The sequence below is a fragment of the Palaemon carinicauda genome, chromosome 1 (genome assembly GCF_036898095.1).
Source record: "Palaemon carinicauda isolate YSFRI2023 chromosome 1, ASM3689809v2, whole genome shotgun sequence".
NCBI lineage: Eukaryota > Metazoa > Arthropoda > Malacostraca > Decapoda > Palaemonidae > Palaemon > Palaemon carinicauda.
The window spans coordinates 11,155,143-11,167,642 of NC_090725.1; the positions used below are offsets into that span (position 1 = coordinate 11,155,143).

Sequence of the window (12,500 nt, forward strand, 5' to 3'; positions counted from 1 at the left end):
CCTCTTCCTTCACAGTGTGTAATGGTAAAATAAAAGATATACAAATTGAAAAATAGAGTTATTATGCTATTTATGACATATTTGTTTTTGATATTGTTAATAGTTTATATGTGACATGTCTGTTTTGACGTTGTTACTTTTTTTTAGAATGATTTATTGTTAATTTGTTCTCTTCATTTATTTATTTCCTTATTTCCTTTCCTCACTGGGCTATTTTTCCCTGTTGGAGCCCCTGAGCTTATAGCATCTTGCTTTTCAAACTAGGGTTGTAGCTTGGATAGTAATAATAATAATAAAAGAAATGGTAGCTCTTAAACTAATAATAGAGATAAAAAAGGGAGCAAGTCGATCTGTCAACATAAATAAGATTACATAAGGGACAAATCCACGGGTTCAGATATTATTATTATTATTATTATTATTATTATTATTATTATTATTATTATTATTATTATTATTATTATTATTCTCTATTGAGTAGATAAAATATTTTTCTGGTGTATCATTTCTAATTGACTAAACTCTGAAACATCAAAGTTAAGTGCCTATTTTACCAAAATTCAGAAAAAAAACATATTATTATTATTATTATTATTATTATTATTATGAGCTAAGCTACAACCCTAGTTGGAAAAGTAAGATACTATAAGCCCAAGGGGTCCAACAGGGAAAAATAGCCCAGTGAGGAAAGGAAATAAAAATAAAATTAAAAAAGTAATGAACAACTAAAAAACATATTTTAAGAACACTAGAATGGATACATTCTGTGCTTGTTTGCATGGACAAAATTATCGATAGAGAAGAAAGGAAATGATTACATAAGTGAAATTAATAACAAACTGGACTTAAATTGTTAGAAGCATACATGTGTATTTGAAGAAAATTATTTTTTTTTAGCAAATTTTAAAAGTATGTTTGATTCTGTGGGTTGCATCTTCTGAGATAGGTCGGATTAAAAGCTTCGTTAATCCTACACCTGGATTACTCCTCCGAAGTGAATAAATGAATGAATGATTTGTAATTATCTGGCATCATAACATCTGTAGTCATTGATGCCGATTTAATCATGCTTAATTAAATTAATAACTAAGATAAAAAACTAAAAATTAAAAAAAGAAAAATAATGAATAACTTAGCAATGAAACTTTAAAAATTTAAGCCATTTAAAAACGAGTAAGATTGCCAGCTTCTAATATGAATGAGAAAACTCCACTAACATCATGAAAAATGTCGCCTCAAGGATCTTGGTGAGGATGTACCTGCCATCCTCACCACGAGCTTCAGACAGGAATAAGTAAATGCCTCACTGTCAGAGGGACAGAGTTCTCTACTATATCCTCCCACCGCCACCTGTACAAGATTAGTACCCTGTACCAACCGTGTGTCACACGATCGTACATAAATTATTTTGTATATATTATGCTTGTATCTGCGCTCTTCCCTCGCGCTAAAAAAGAACCTGAATAATCATGTCTCCGGTTTTCCTCTGTAACATTGTCTGTCTTGTGAACATGAAAATGCCTGTTGCCTTGAGGTTTTGTATATAAAGGAGAGTGTTCTTTAATAAAGTGACTCAGTTGATTGCTTCCTGCCTTTGAGTCGCAACCTTTCTCTCGACCCGTCACAACCCTCATTAATCTTTTGACTTACTGTAGGAGACTGCAACATAGAAAAGAAAGAGCGGTCTCCCATACTATAACAATGATATAGAATTTTTATTTCTTTTTTCAATACAGTAGTAAGTCAAAAGATTGTGAAATGCAATCGGTTTATCATTATATTACAAAAAGAGCTCTGATTAAGGGACGAAGTACGTGTCAAAATAGACGAGTCAACCCAGTTGTCAGGCTAGTCCTTGGGCTAGTCCTACACCTGGATTACTCCTCCAAAGTGAGTAAATGAATGAATGATTTGTAATTGTCGGGGGATTATGCGGGACTGACCAATCCGGTTGAACTTGAGGGCAGGCTATAATATTGGCTCCATAATATATTGTGGCGAAAGGCACCTCCATTTTCTTTGGTGTCGGTGCACACACTGAGTTGCTCAGTGCTCACCCCTCTTTATCTTCCGCCTTAAACTTCCGTGGGTGTAGGAATTCCTCTGGTCAACGCTTCCTCCCCACCCTCTCTCCTATCAAAACCTCTGAATAATATACACCATTTATAAAATCAATGAGCCTCTATTTTCTTTGTATGACTAACCTATCTTAAAGGACAGTGACTCAAAGTTTCACTTACACTAATGAGCCTGTGCAAGAATTTACACATGCTAAGATGTCCAAACCCCTCAAATCTTGGTCTACTTCTTTAAACGATTTTAGTCTATTCAATAAAGATATTCATGTCATATGGGATATAGTGTGCTCTCATGTGACTTGTGCTATCAGTCTCTCAGTCTTGTTAAGTTACTTATTATTCTTATCAGAATCTCATACTCCATAGCAAAACCAACTTTTCAGCCATCTACTTTAAAGGTTGTGGTGGCCTGTTGGTAACATCCTTGCCTGGTGATCGCCAGACTGGGGTTGAAGTCCCGCTAGTTCCTTTGGTCGCTGCAACTTCCCCATCCTTGTGAAGAAAGGTTAGGGGATTTGGGGAGCCTATAATTCTACCTACTGAGTCATCAGCAGCAATTGCCTGGTCCTCCCTGGTCCTAGCTTGGGTGGAGAGGGTTTTGGACGCTGATCATATGTATTTAGTTTATATGGACAGCCTTTAGGACATTTTCCTGATATACTCTATGGGTTCCTTGATTGCAAGTTGGGTAGGGCTTGGGTAGTGACCGGCATTGTCAAATTGAATATTCCCAATACTGTTGTATGGTATATGAAGCCAGCAAAAGATATACAACACAAATATAAATGGTTTACAATAATTTCTTTGGCCAATTATTCAATGCTTTCTTCTTAATTTCCAAGTTTCTAACAACAATGAAACTAAACGTATCTCCTAAACGTGGCAGACCTCAGTGCATACACATGGAATGACCCTTTCCTCGACTAAACCTCTTTGCCCTTGACCGGGATTCAACCCCCTACTGGGGAAGGTGGGAAATGTTGTCACTTAATTGTCCTCTGTGTAGGTAACAAAAAGCGGGTTTGTTCAGAATTATTATCAATATGACATACATGACCTTGCCCTGTGGTAGGGGTGTAAGAATACTACCACCATATGTCTTACGTGTCACAGAAAGTGACTAAAAGGACAGCTGCAGCATTGTAGTCTTGCTCTTTAGCAAAAGGCTAGGCCCACTTCCAATAACTGTGGAAACTACTGCCTTGGAGTTTGACTATTTACTCAAAGGCTAGGCCCACCGCCAATAACTGGTTGATGACTGCAAGGGCATACGATTGTAAAAAAACACTCTGCCAAATTATAAATCACGCCTGATGCTATTACAAATGTGGATGCGGCTAGGGCATCCCCTGTAAGTGACGCGTGTCAGGACTCCCCTACTGGCGTGGTAAATGGACAAGGAGTACCGCAGGGTTCACGACTGTGGCCAAAGAAGTTAGTGAGAGAATGCAAAATCAGAGCGGGTACTTGGAATGTTGGTTCACTAACGGGAAGATTAAGGGAGATAGTGGATGTGATGGAGAGAGAGAAGATAGATGTCTTGTGTCTGCAGGAGACTAGATGGAAAGGAAATGGAACTAGAGGGATAGGAAATGGGTATAAATTCTATTACAGCAGGTCAAGAAATGGTAGAAATAAATTTGGGGCCATAATAGGTAATAGTTGGAAAGAAAAAGTGGCAGAAGTAAAGAAAATAAATAATAGGCTCTTAAAGATCCCAGTGATAATAGGGTATCTGATAATAAATATAATTTAAGCATACGAACAGGAAAAAAGAATGATCTAGGCAGGAGTTTGAGGCTGCTATTAGATCAGGGAAAGAGGAAGAGAAGCTGCTCATAGAAGCAGATATGAATAGCAGAGTGAGGAAGACAAGGGATGAATATGAGGAGGTACATGGAGGCCATGGGTTTTGAATTAGGATTGAGGATGGGGAGTATATATTAGAGATGGCTCAGAGTTTTGAATACATATGTATGAACACCTGTTTTCAGACGTTGGACAAGCTTACGATAACCTGTGAAAGTGGAGGAGTGGAAAGCCAAGTAGATTACTTTTTGGTTAGAGAAGCAGACATGAAAAATGTGAAGAACTGTAAAGTGATTTTGGGGAAAGATTGTGTTAAGCAACTTAGACTGGTAATGAGGGATTTTTAAATGAGAGCTAGAAAAGCCAAGAAGAGAAAGAGGAGATCTAGAATTAAGGTTTGAGACCTTAAAGGAGAAAGTGTGAGCAATCTAGGAGAATTGTGAGAGAGAGAGCGACGACTGGAAAGGTTGAACTTAGAGATTGGACAGGGTAACAGGGTGGAAAATATTTGGTTGGGTATGAAAGAAATATCTGTAGGGAAACGGAGGAATTAGTGGGAAGAACCAGCGGACATAGTGTGTCGAAAGGAGAAAAGTGGTGGTGGAACAGAGGTGCAAGAATCAGTTAAAGTAAAATCAAAGGCATGCAGGGACTGGAATGTAAGACAGGTACAGGTAGTAGAGGAAGGGTAGAGAGAAGAGGAAAAAGATTCTATGTGAAACTATAGGTATAGCTATTGGAGGAGCAGAAGAGAAGATAAATGAAAGGCTAGGAACAAAGGAAGGAGAAAAGGATATCTATAAGATTTTAAACTTGAGAAAAAGGCAGAGACAGAATTTGGGACAACTGGGTGTCATCAGGGATAGAGATGGAAATATATTGCCTAGGGATGATGATACAAAGAAGAGATGGAGAGAATATTATGAGCAACTATTGAATACTGAAAATGAGAAAAAGGAGCTGGGAGAAGCAAAAAAGGGTGGAGGGGCCAGTGATGGAGATACAGAGTACAGAAGTGAAGCGAGGATTGAGTAGAATGGAGAATGGTAAAGCACCAGGCCCATTAGTTTCAAATTGAAGTGGTCAAAATACTAGCGATAGAGGGGTAAGAATGGGTGCTGGATTTATTGAGGGCAATATGGGAAGAGGAAATAATGCCTAAAGACTGGTAGAAGAATCTAATGGTATCTATATTTAAGCAGAGAAGTGACATCATGGAATGCAGTAACTACAGAGGAATGAAATTAACAGAGCATGGTTTGAAAGTGTTATAGAGGGTACTAGATGAGAGACTGAGAGAGATTGTAAAATTAGGAAACAGCAGTATGGATTCATGAGGGGGAGAGGGACTAAGGATGCCATCTTTATCGTAAGGCAGTTACAGTTAAAGACCAGAAGGAAACCAGCTCTTCTATGCTTTTGTAGATTTAGAAAAGGCTTATGACAGAATACTAAAAGAAGTGATATTTGGTGCTTGGGAATGAGGAAAGTCCTGGAGAAGTGGGTTAGAATGGTAGAGATAATTTACAAAAGAACAAGGACAAAAGTAATAACAGCTGTTGGAGAAACAGAAACCTTTGAAGTTAGTGTTGGATTACACCAGGAGTCAGTATTAAGCTGGTTTTTATTTGTGTTGGTCTTGAATGTGTTAAGTGAAGGGATCAGAAATGAAGATTTGTGGGAGTTGCTATATGCAGATGATTTGGTGATTACTGCTGAAAATGAGGAAGAATTACGGAGAAGGTAGGTGGAGTGGCAAGAGGGGTTGGTTTGAGGGTGAATATGGACAGAACTGAAGCCATGGTTAGCAGTAAGGAAAGTAAGGCCAGGATAGCCATACATGAAAGTAGAAGAGCAGTTATAAAACAGGTAGAACAATTTAGATACTTGGGATCTACTGTAAATCAGGAGGGAGAAGGTGAGGCAGAAGTTGAGAATAGGATATAATCAGCATGGGGAAAGTGGAGGGGGGTAGAAGGAGTGGTATGTGATAGGAAAATGCCAATCAAGGTAAAAGTCAAGACCAGTGTTAATGTATGGATCAGAAACTTGAGCTTTAAGACGAAAAGAGGAAGCAGAGCTTAAGAGAAAAGATATGAGAATGCTAAGGTAGATTATGGGAATATCACTGTTTGAAAGATTGAAAAAATTATGAAATAAGAAGAATGGCAGGGATGGTGAAATTACTGAAATGATAGGAGTATCACGACTGAGATGGTGTGGACACGTGTTAAGGATGGATGGTGGGGAGGAGTGAGGAGGGCTTGGGGAAACCTGAAAGGAGGAGAAGATCAGAGGGAGGCAGATAATTAGATGGTGAGATAAGGTGAAGGATGACATGGAGAGAAAAGGTTCGATAGAAGAGGATGCCTTTGATCGAAGGCACTGGAGAGGGCGCATCAGGCAACCGACCCCTTAACCCTTTTACCCCCAGGCTATTTGGAACTTTCCAGCCTTAATTTTCGTCATAGAGAGGTCAGGTTGGTCTCATTCTTTAGGAAAATGCCTGAAGTTTCTCCTAAAGTTATCAAAAATATGCAAAAAAAAAAAAAATGCAAATAGCAGTTTTTTGCAAAGACGTACCAGTACGTCCATGGGGGTAAAGGGATGAGTTTTGTAAAACGTACCAGTTCGTCCATTGGGGGTAAAAGGGTTAATGTATGATGGGTAAGAAGAAGATGACATACATGACCCAAATAATAACCCATTTGTATCAACAAACACTTATGAAGAATATAAAACAAAAATAGATATTTCACATTGGCCATGGCATACAAGCAGAAATATTTTGTATTTTGATTATAGATACTTTCAATGGAAAGAAATGACTGATTACTATGCATAGAAGATAGATTAAATAACTTCCGATAAGTTCATTTCTTGAAACTATATCTATTTATGACGAGCTCTCTCAGTGCCACGGTCAAACTGGGGTGAAAGGTCACACGTCAAGAGAGAAGAAAGAAAATCTGGAACGGAAGTTAAGTGGACGGCTAGTAAGTAGGTGCAGCAAAGACTTTTAAGTAATGCCTGCAGTGCACCGCGTGCACTGACCTGACATCATTTTCCTTTTACAGAAATTTGTAGAATCCCAAGCAATCAACTTCATCATCTCTCTCTCTCTCTCTCTCTCTCTCTCTCTCTCTCTCTCTCTCTCTCTCTCGAGTTGTATCTGTGTGCCGGTGAGTGAATACACTTGTGCGACCCTAAAAATATCCTGATTTAACGCGGATAACAAAAGGCTATCGAGTGCAATATAGCTACAAGTTTTCGTGAATAGTCGGTGATTAGTTTGAGGTCAGAAAAGTGGGATAAAACGTCGGTATAGGATAGTTATCTTGTGAATTACTAAAAATCTGATCAAGATGGCACTCTATAATACAAGCAAAGCTTGGAGGGACGTTGCTGCAGTCAGCAAAAGTAAATTCCATGAGTTGGCGAAACAAGAGCTGGACCGTCTGATAACAGAGGTCACTAGTAACTCCAATCAGTGTGACGGAAAAATATTCGCAGACATATTGAAACAATATGATCCAATAAACTGGAGCAAATCTGCAGAAAACATCAGCAAAATAATAGAAGAAATTCCAAAGAAGATCCAAGTGATAAAGAGACTTATAAAGAAAATTAACATCAATCAACACATTCCATCAAAGAACAATAAGAAGCCCAATATGGTGAATATGCTGATTGATGCATTGGGAAAAAAAATGCCAAAATGGTGTAATACATGTAAGATATGGTATTCCATTAATAATCCTCAACAACTGATTAGGAAATGTGATGCCTGCCATGTTCCAACACACCCTACATGTGCTGAAATACAGCAAAAATTAAAAAATAGAGACACAAAGGTATTCTGCTCAACATGCTTAGTCTGGATAGAAAATATAATTAAGTCGAGACTAAATCTGCAAATAGTTGAAGATAAAGAAGAAGAAGAAGAAGAAAAAGAAGAAGAAGAAGAAGAAGAAGAAGAAGAAGAAGAGAAAAATGAACAGGATATGTGTAAGGATGCAGAGGAAATCATTGATATAACTTATGATGCCATCCAACAACATACTTATGAAGAAATAAATTATCAGATGGAAACAAATAATAGACCCAAGAGACTCTACCCAGACCTACATACTTTTAGGGAAGAGCAAGAACAAAAAAAAAAAAAAAAAAGGAAAGAAAGATATAGTCTGCAATTTGCAGAAAAGAGGGAATTGCAGATTTGGCGAAAGATGTTACTACAAGCATCCAAAGATATGCCATAATTATGAAATATATGGTAAATGTGTGTATTTAGACGGATATGGAGACGAATGCAGAGATCTCCATCCAGAAATATGGCAAAACCTAAAAGAAGGAAAAGGATGCAGTTTCAACAAAAAATGTTGATATATGCATCTTGCAACCATGAATGAAAGTAAGAAAACTCAGCAAACTGAAAAGAAAATGAAAGCAAAAATGAAACAAAAAAAAAAAACAAAAAAGCAGGCCGCGTATATACTGCACTATACACCAAAGGCCCCAAGATATGAGGCCTTTCAACCCAAATCTGCACATTTAGAGCCCAACTACAAAGAATGCATCTATAATGCCAGGGGTTGGTGCAGATATGGGGACAGTTGCAGGTATACACACACAAATAAATATGAAGGCGAAAGAGCAAATATAATAGAAAAGTTGGATTTTTTAATGGCAGAATTCCGGGAAATGAAGAAAAGAACATCATATCAGAACAGGAAGGAAGCATGGGAGAATCCATATTATTACCAATATTAAATAATGGGGATGAAACACAAACCATAATAGTAATGAATGCAAAGGGTTTAGTCACGAGTAACTCTAAAAGGAAAATAGAGTTCTTAGGAGAACTAACCCAAATTGAAAAAATAGATATATTAAATATAAGTGAAACATGGTATTCCCAAGAGACTGGCAGTGATGACCAGATAAAGGGTTTCCAAACTTATAGATCAGACAGAAAAAATAGGAATCAAGGGGGAACCGCAATATATGGAAGAGACATAAATCAAGGAAAAGTATGTGAAAAATACAGCAACACAGAATGTGCATTGATTGCGGTAGAATTTGAATTTGAAAAACTAATGAATATTGTAGTTTACAGACCCCCAAACACTAAGGAGTTTGACATAATAATAGAAAAAATAGATGATATATGTAGAAACCATAAAGACTGGAATATACTCCTATCCGGAGATTTTAACTTTCCTTTCGTGGATTGGAAAGAACGGATAGAAGAAAGTGGTTGTATGTATACATATAAAAAAGATAGTAATAGTAACGCAGAAGATAAGAGGCAATTTGAAAAGCTTCAAGATATGCTATTAGAACATAATATGCAACAAATAAACCACATTCCAACAAGAAAGGAAAATGTCCTAGATCTAGTATTTGTGAATGAGGTGAATTATGTTAAAGAAATAATAGTGTATAACACGGGAATTTCAGACCACAATGTCATAGAATTGATAGTTCATTCCAAAGCAAGTGATCACAGAATTAATAAAAGCACAAAACTTTGGGAAGGATATGGAAAATATAACTTTTACAGTAAGAATATAAAATGGTCAGAAATAAATGAAGAACTAAATAAAGAATGGAAAAATGTATTTATAAGTGATAATATACAGGTAAATACGGATATACTGTACAAAATACTGGAGAAAATTGTTGAAAAATATGTACCGAAAAAAAACAATAAACAAAAGACGTGCATACCAAGAGACAGAAGGATCTTATTTCAGAAAATTAAAAAGTGGAAGAAAAATCTTGCAAAAGAAAAAAATGTGTGGAAAATGAGGGAAATAAAATGTAAGATAGAAAATGCAGAACAAAAGATTATACAGTCGAAAGTAAATGAAAAAAGGGACTTAGAAGAAAGGACACTTCAAAATATAAAAAGAAACCCCAAAGTACTTTACTCCTATGCAAAAAAGATGAATAAAAGGAGAATAGAAATAGGCCCTCTAAGAATCGAAGGACGGCTAACGAATGAAAAAAAGGAAATATGCAACATATTAGCAGAAAAATATAAGAGTGAGTTCACGCCAAGAATTGCGAATGAGAATAATGAAACAGAAATGAGAGAAGAAAATGTTGAATATCTAACGGATATAGATATTAATGAAGCAGATATTGTCACGGCTATAAACGAAATTAAAAATGGATCGGCAGCCGGACCAGATGGAGTTCCAGCGATTTTGTTAAAAAAAACTGCAAACACTATCGCGAAGCCACTTGCAATACTGCTAAGACAGAGTATAGATATGAGCGAAATATATGTTAAACATAAATTAGCTTATATAACCCCTATCTTCAAAAGTGGATCAAGACTAGAGGCAAGCAATTATAGACCTGTTAGTCTAACATCACATATTATGAAAGTGTATGAGAGGGTAATAAAAAAGAAAATAATGAACCATTTGGTCAAAAATAATTTGTTTAATATGGGTCAACACGGTTTCGTACCTGGAAAAAGTACACAGACCCAACTGATAACTCACTATGAAAACATACAATAATATGATAAATGAAAAAGACACAGATGTGATCTATCTAGATTTTGCAAAAGCCTTTGACAAGGTAGACCATAACATATTGGAGAAAAAAATGAGAAAGCATAATATTGTGGGAAAGATAGGAAAATGGGTAAAAGAATTCCTGCAAAACAGAAAACAGATAGTGGTTGCAAATGACGAGAAATCAGATGAAGCCCAGGTAATATCTGGTGTGCCCCAAGGTACGGTATTAGCTGCACTGCTATTTGTTATTATGATCTCAGACATAGACTGTGATGTTGAAAACTCCATAGTGAGAAGTTTCGCCGATGACACAAGAATAAGTAGAGAAATTACTTGTGATGAAGATAGGAACTCACTACAAAGAGATCTAAACAAAATATATGAATGGGCGGAGATAAATAGGATGGTATTTAACTCCGATAAATTCGAATCAATAAATTATGGAAACAGAGAAGGAATGGTGTATGCATACAAGGGACCTAATAATGAGACAATCACAAACAATGAAGCAATTAAAGACCTTGGTGTAGTTTTAAATAGGAATATGTTATGCAACGACCAAATAGCAACACTGTTGGCTAAAAGTAAAGCAAAAATGGGAATGTTATTCAGACACTTTAAAACAAGAAAAGCTGAACACATGATTATGCTTTACAAAACTTATGTGCGTAGTACACTCGAGTACTGCAATGTGATATGGTACCCACACTACCAAAAGGATATTGCGCAAATAGAGAGTGTACAAAGGTCCTATACTGCTAGAATAGAAGAAGTTAAGGACCTTGATTACTGGGAAAGACTGCAATTTTTAAAACTATACAGTCTAGAAAGGAGAAGAGAACGCTACATGATAATACAAGCATGGAAGCAAATAGAAGGAATTGCTGAAAACATCATGGAGCTTAAAGTATCAGAAAGAGCAAGCCGAGGTAGATTAATAGTGCCAAAAAGCATTCCAGGTAAACTGAGAAAGGCGCACAGGACATTAATCCACTACGCACCAGCATCGATAATGCAGCGACTATTTAATGTACTGCCAGCTCATCTAAGAAACATATCAGGAGTGAGCGTAGATGCGTTTAAAAATCAGCTCGATAAATACCTAAGATGCATCCCAGACCATCCAAGACTGGAAGATGCAAAATACACCGGAAGATGTATTAGCAACTCTCTGGTGGATATACAAGGTGCCTCACACTGAGGGACCTGGGGGAACCCAAACAAAAAATAAGGCAATAAGGTAAAGCTCTCTCTCTCTCATAGTCAGGATGCAAAAACTCAAATCAATCTCTCTCTAATCTCTCTCTCTCTCTCTCTCTCTCTCTCTCTCTCTTAGCCAGGATGCAAAAACTCAAATCAATCTCTCTCTCTCTCTCTCTCTCTCTCTCTCTCTCTCAGCCAGGATGCAAGAACTCAAATCAATCTCTCTCTCTCTCTCTCTCTCTCTCTCTCTCTCTCTCTCAATAGTCAGGATGCAAAAACTCAATTCAATCTCTCTCTCTCTCTCTCTCTCTCTCTCTCTCTCTCTCTCTCTCTCTCTTAGCCAGGATGCAAGAACTCAAATCAATCTCTCTCTCTCTCTCTCTCTCTCTCTCTCTCTCTCTCGCTCTCTCTCTTTCTCTCTCTCTCTCTTAGCCAGGATGCAAGAACTCAAATCAATCTCTCTCTCTCTCTCTCTCTCTCTCTCTCTCTCTCTCTCTCTCTCTCTCTCAGCCAGGATGCAAGAACTCAAATCAATCTCTCTCTCTCTCTCTCTCTCTCTCTCTCTCTCTCTCTCTCTCATAGCCAGGATGCAAGAACTCAAATCCATCTCTCTCTCTCTCATAGCCAGGTTGCAAGAACTCAAATCCATCTCTCTCTCTCTCTCTCTCTCTCTCTCTCTCTCTCTCTCTCTCTCTCTCTCTCATAGCCAGGATGCAAAAACTCAAATCCATCTCTCTCTCTCTCTCTCTCTCTCTCTCTCTCTCTCTCTAGATAGATAGAGAGATACATAGATAGATAGATAGATGGATACACATGAGAGTGTACTAAAGTAGAGGGCATTCTAGTACTTGTAAGTAAAAGAAATGAACCTGGG

General features: G+C 37.3%; 2 protein-coding genes across 2 annotated transcripts in view; one reads left to right on the top strand and one right to left on the bottom strand.

Moving 5' to 3' along the window:
- LOC137641462 (galactosylceramide sulfotransferase-like) overlaps positions 1-12,500 on the bottom strand; it is a 59,329-nt gene that overhangs the window by 18,620 nt on the left and 28,209 nt on the right. The window lies entirely within an intron of this gene.
- Positions 5,398-12,500, top strand: part of LOC137614286 (uncharacterized) — a 10,713-nt gene continuing 3,610 nt past the window's right edge. Inside the window, exon 1 of the mRNA XM_068347087.1 lies at positions 5,398-5,630. Coding sequence (XP_068203188.1) covers positions 5,398-5,630 — 233 coding nt within the window. The remainder of the gene's footprint in view (positions 5,631-12,500) is intronic.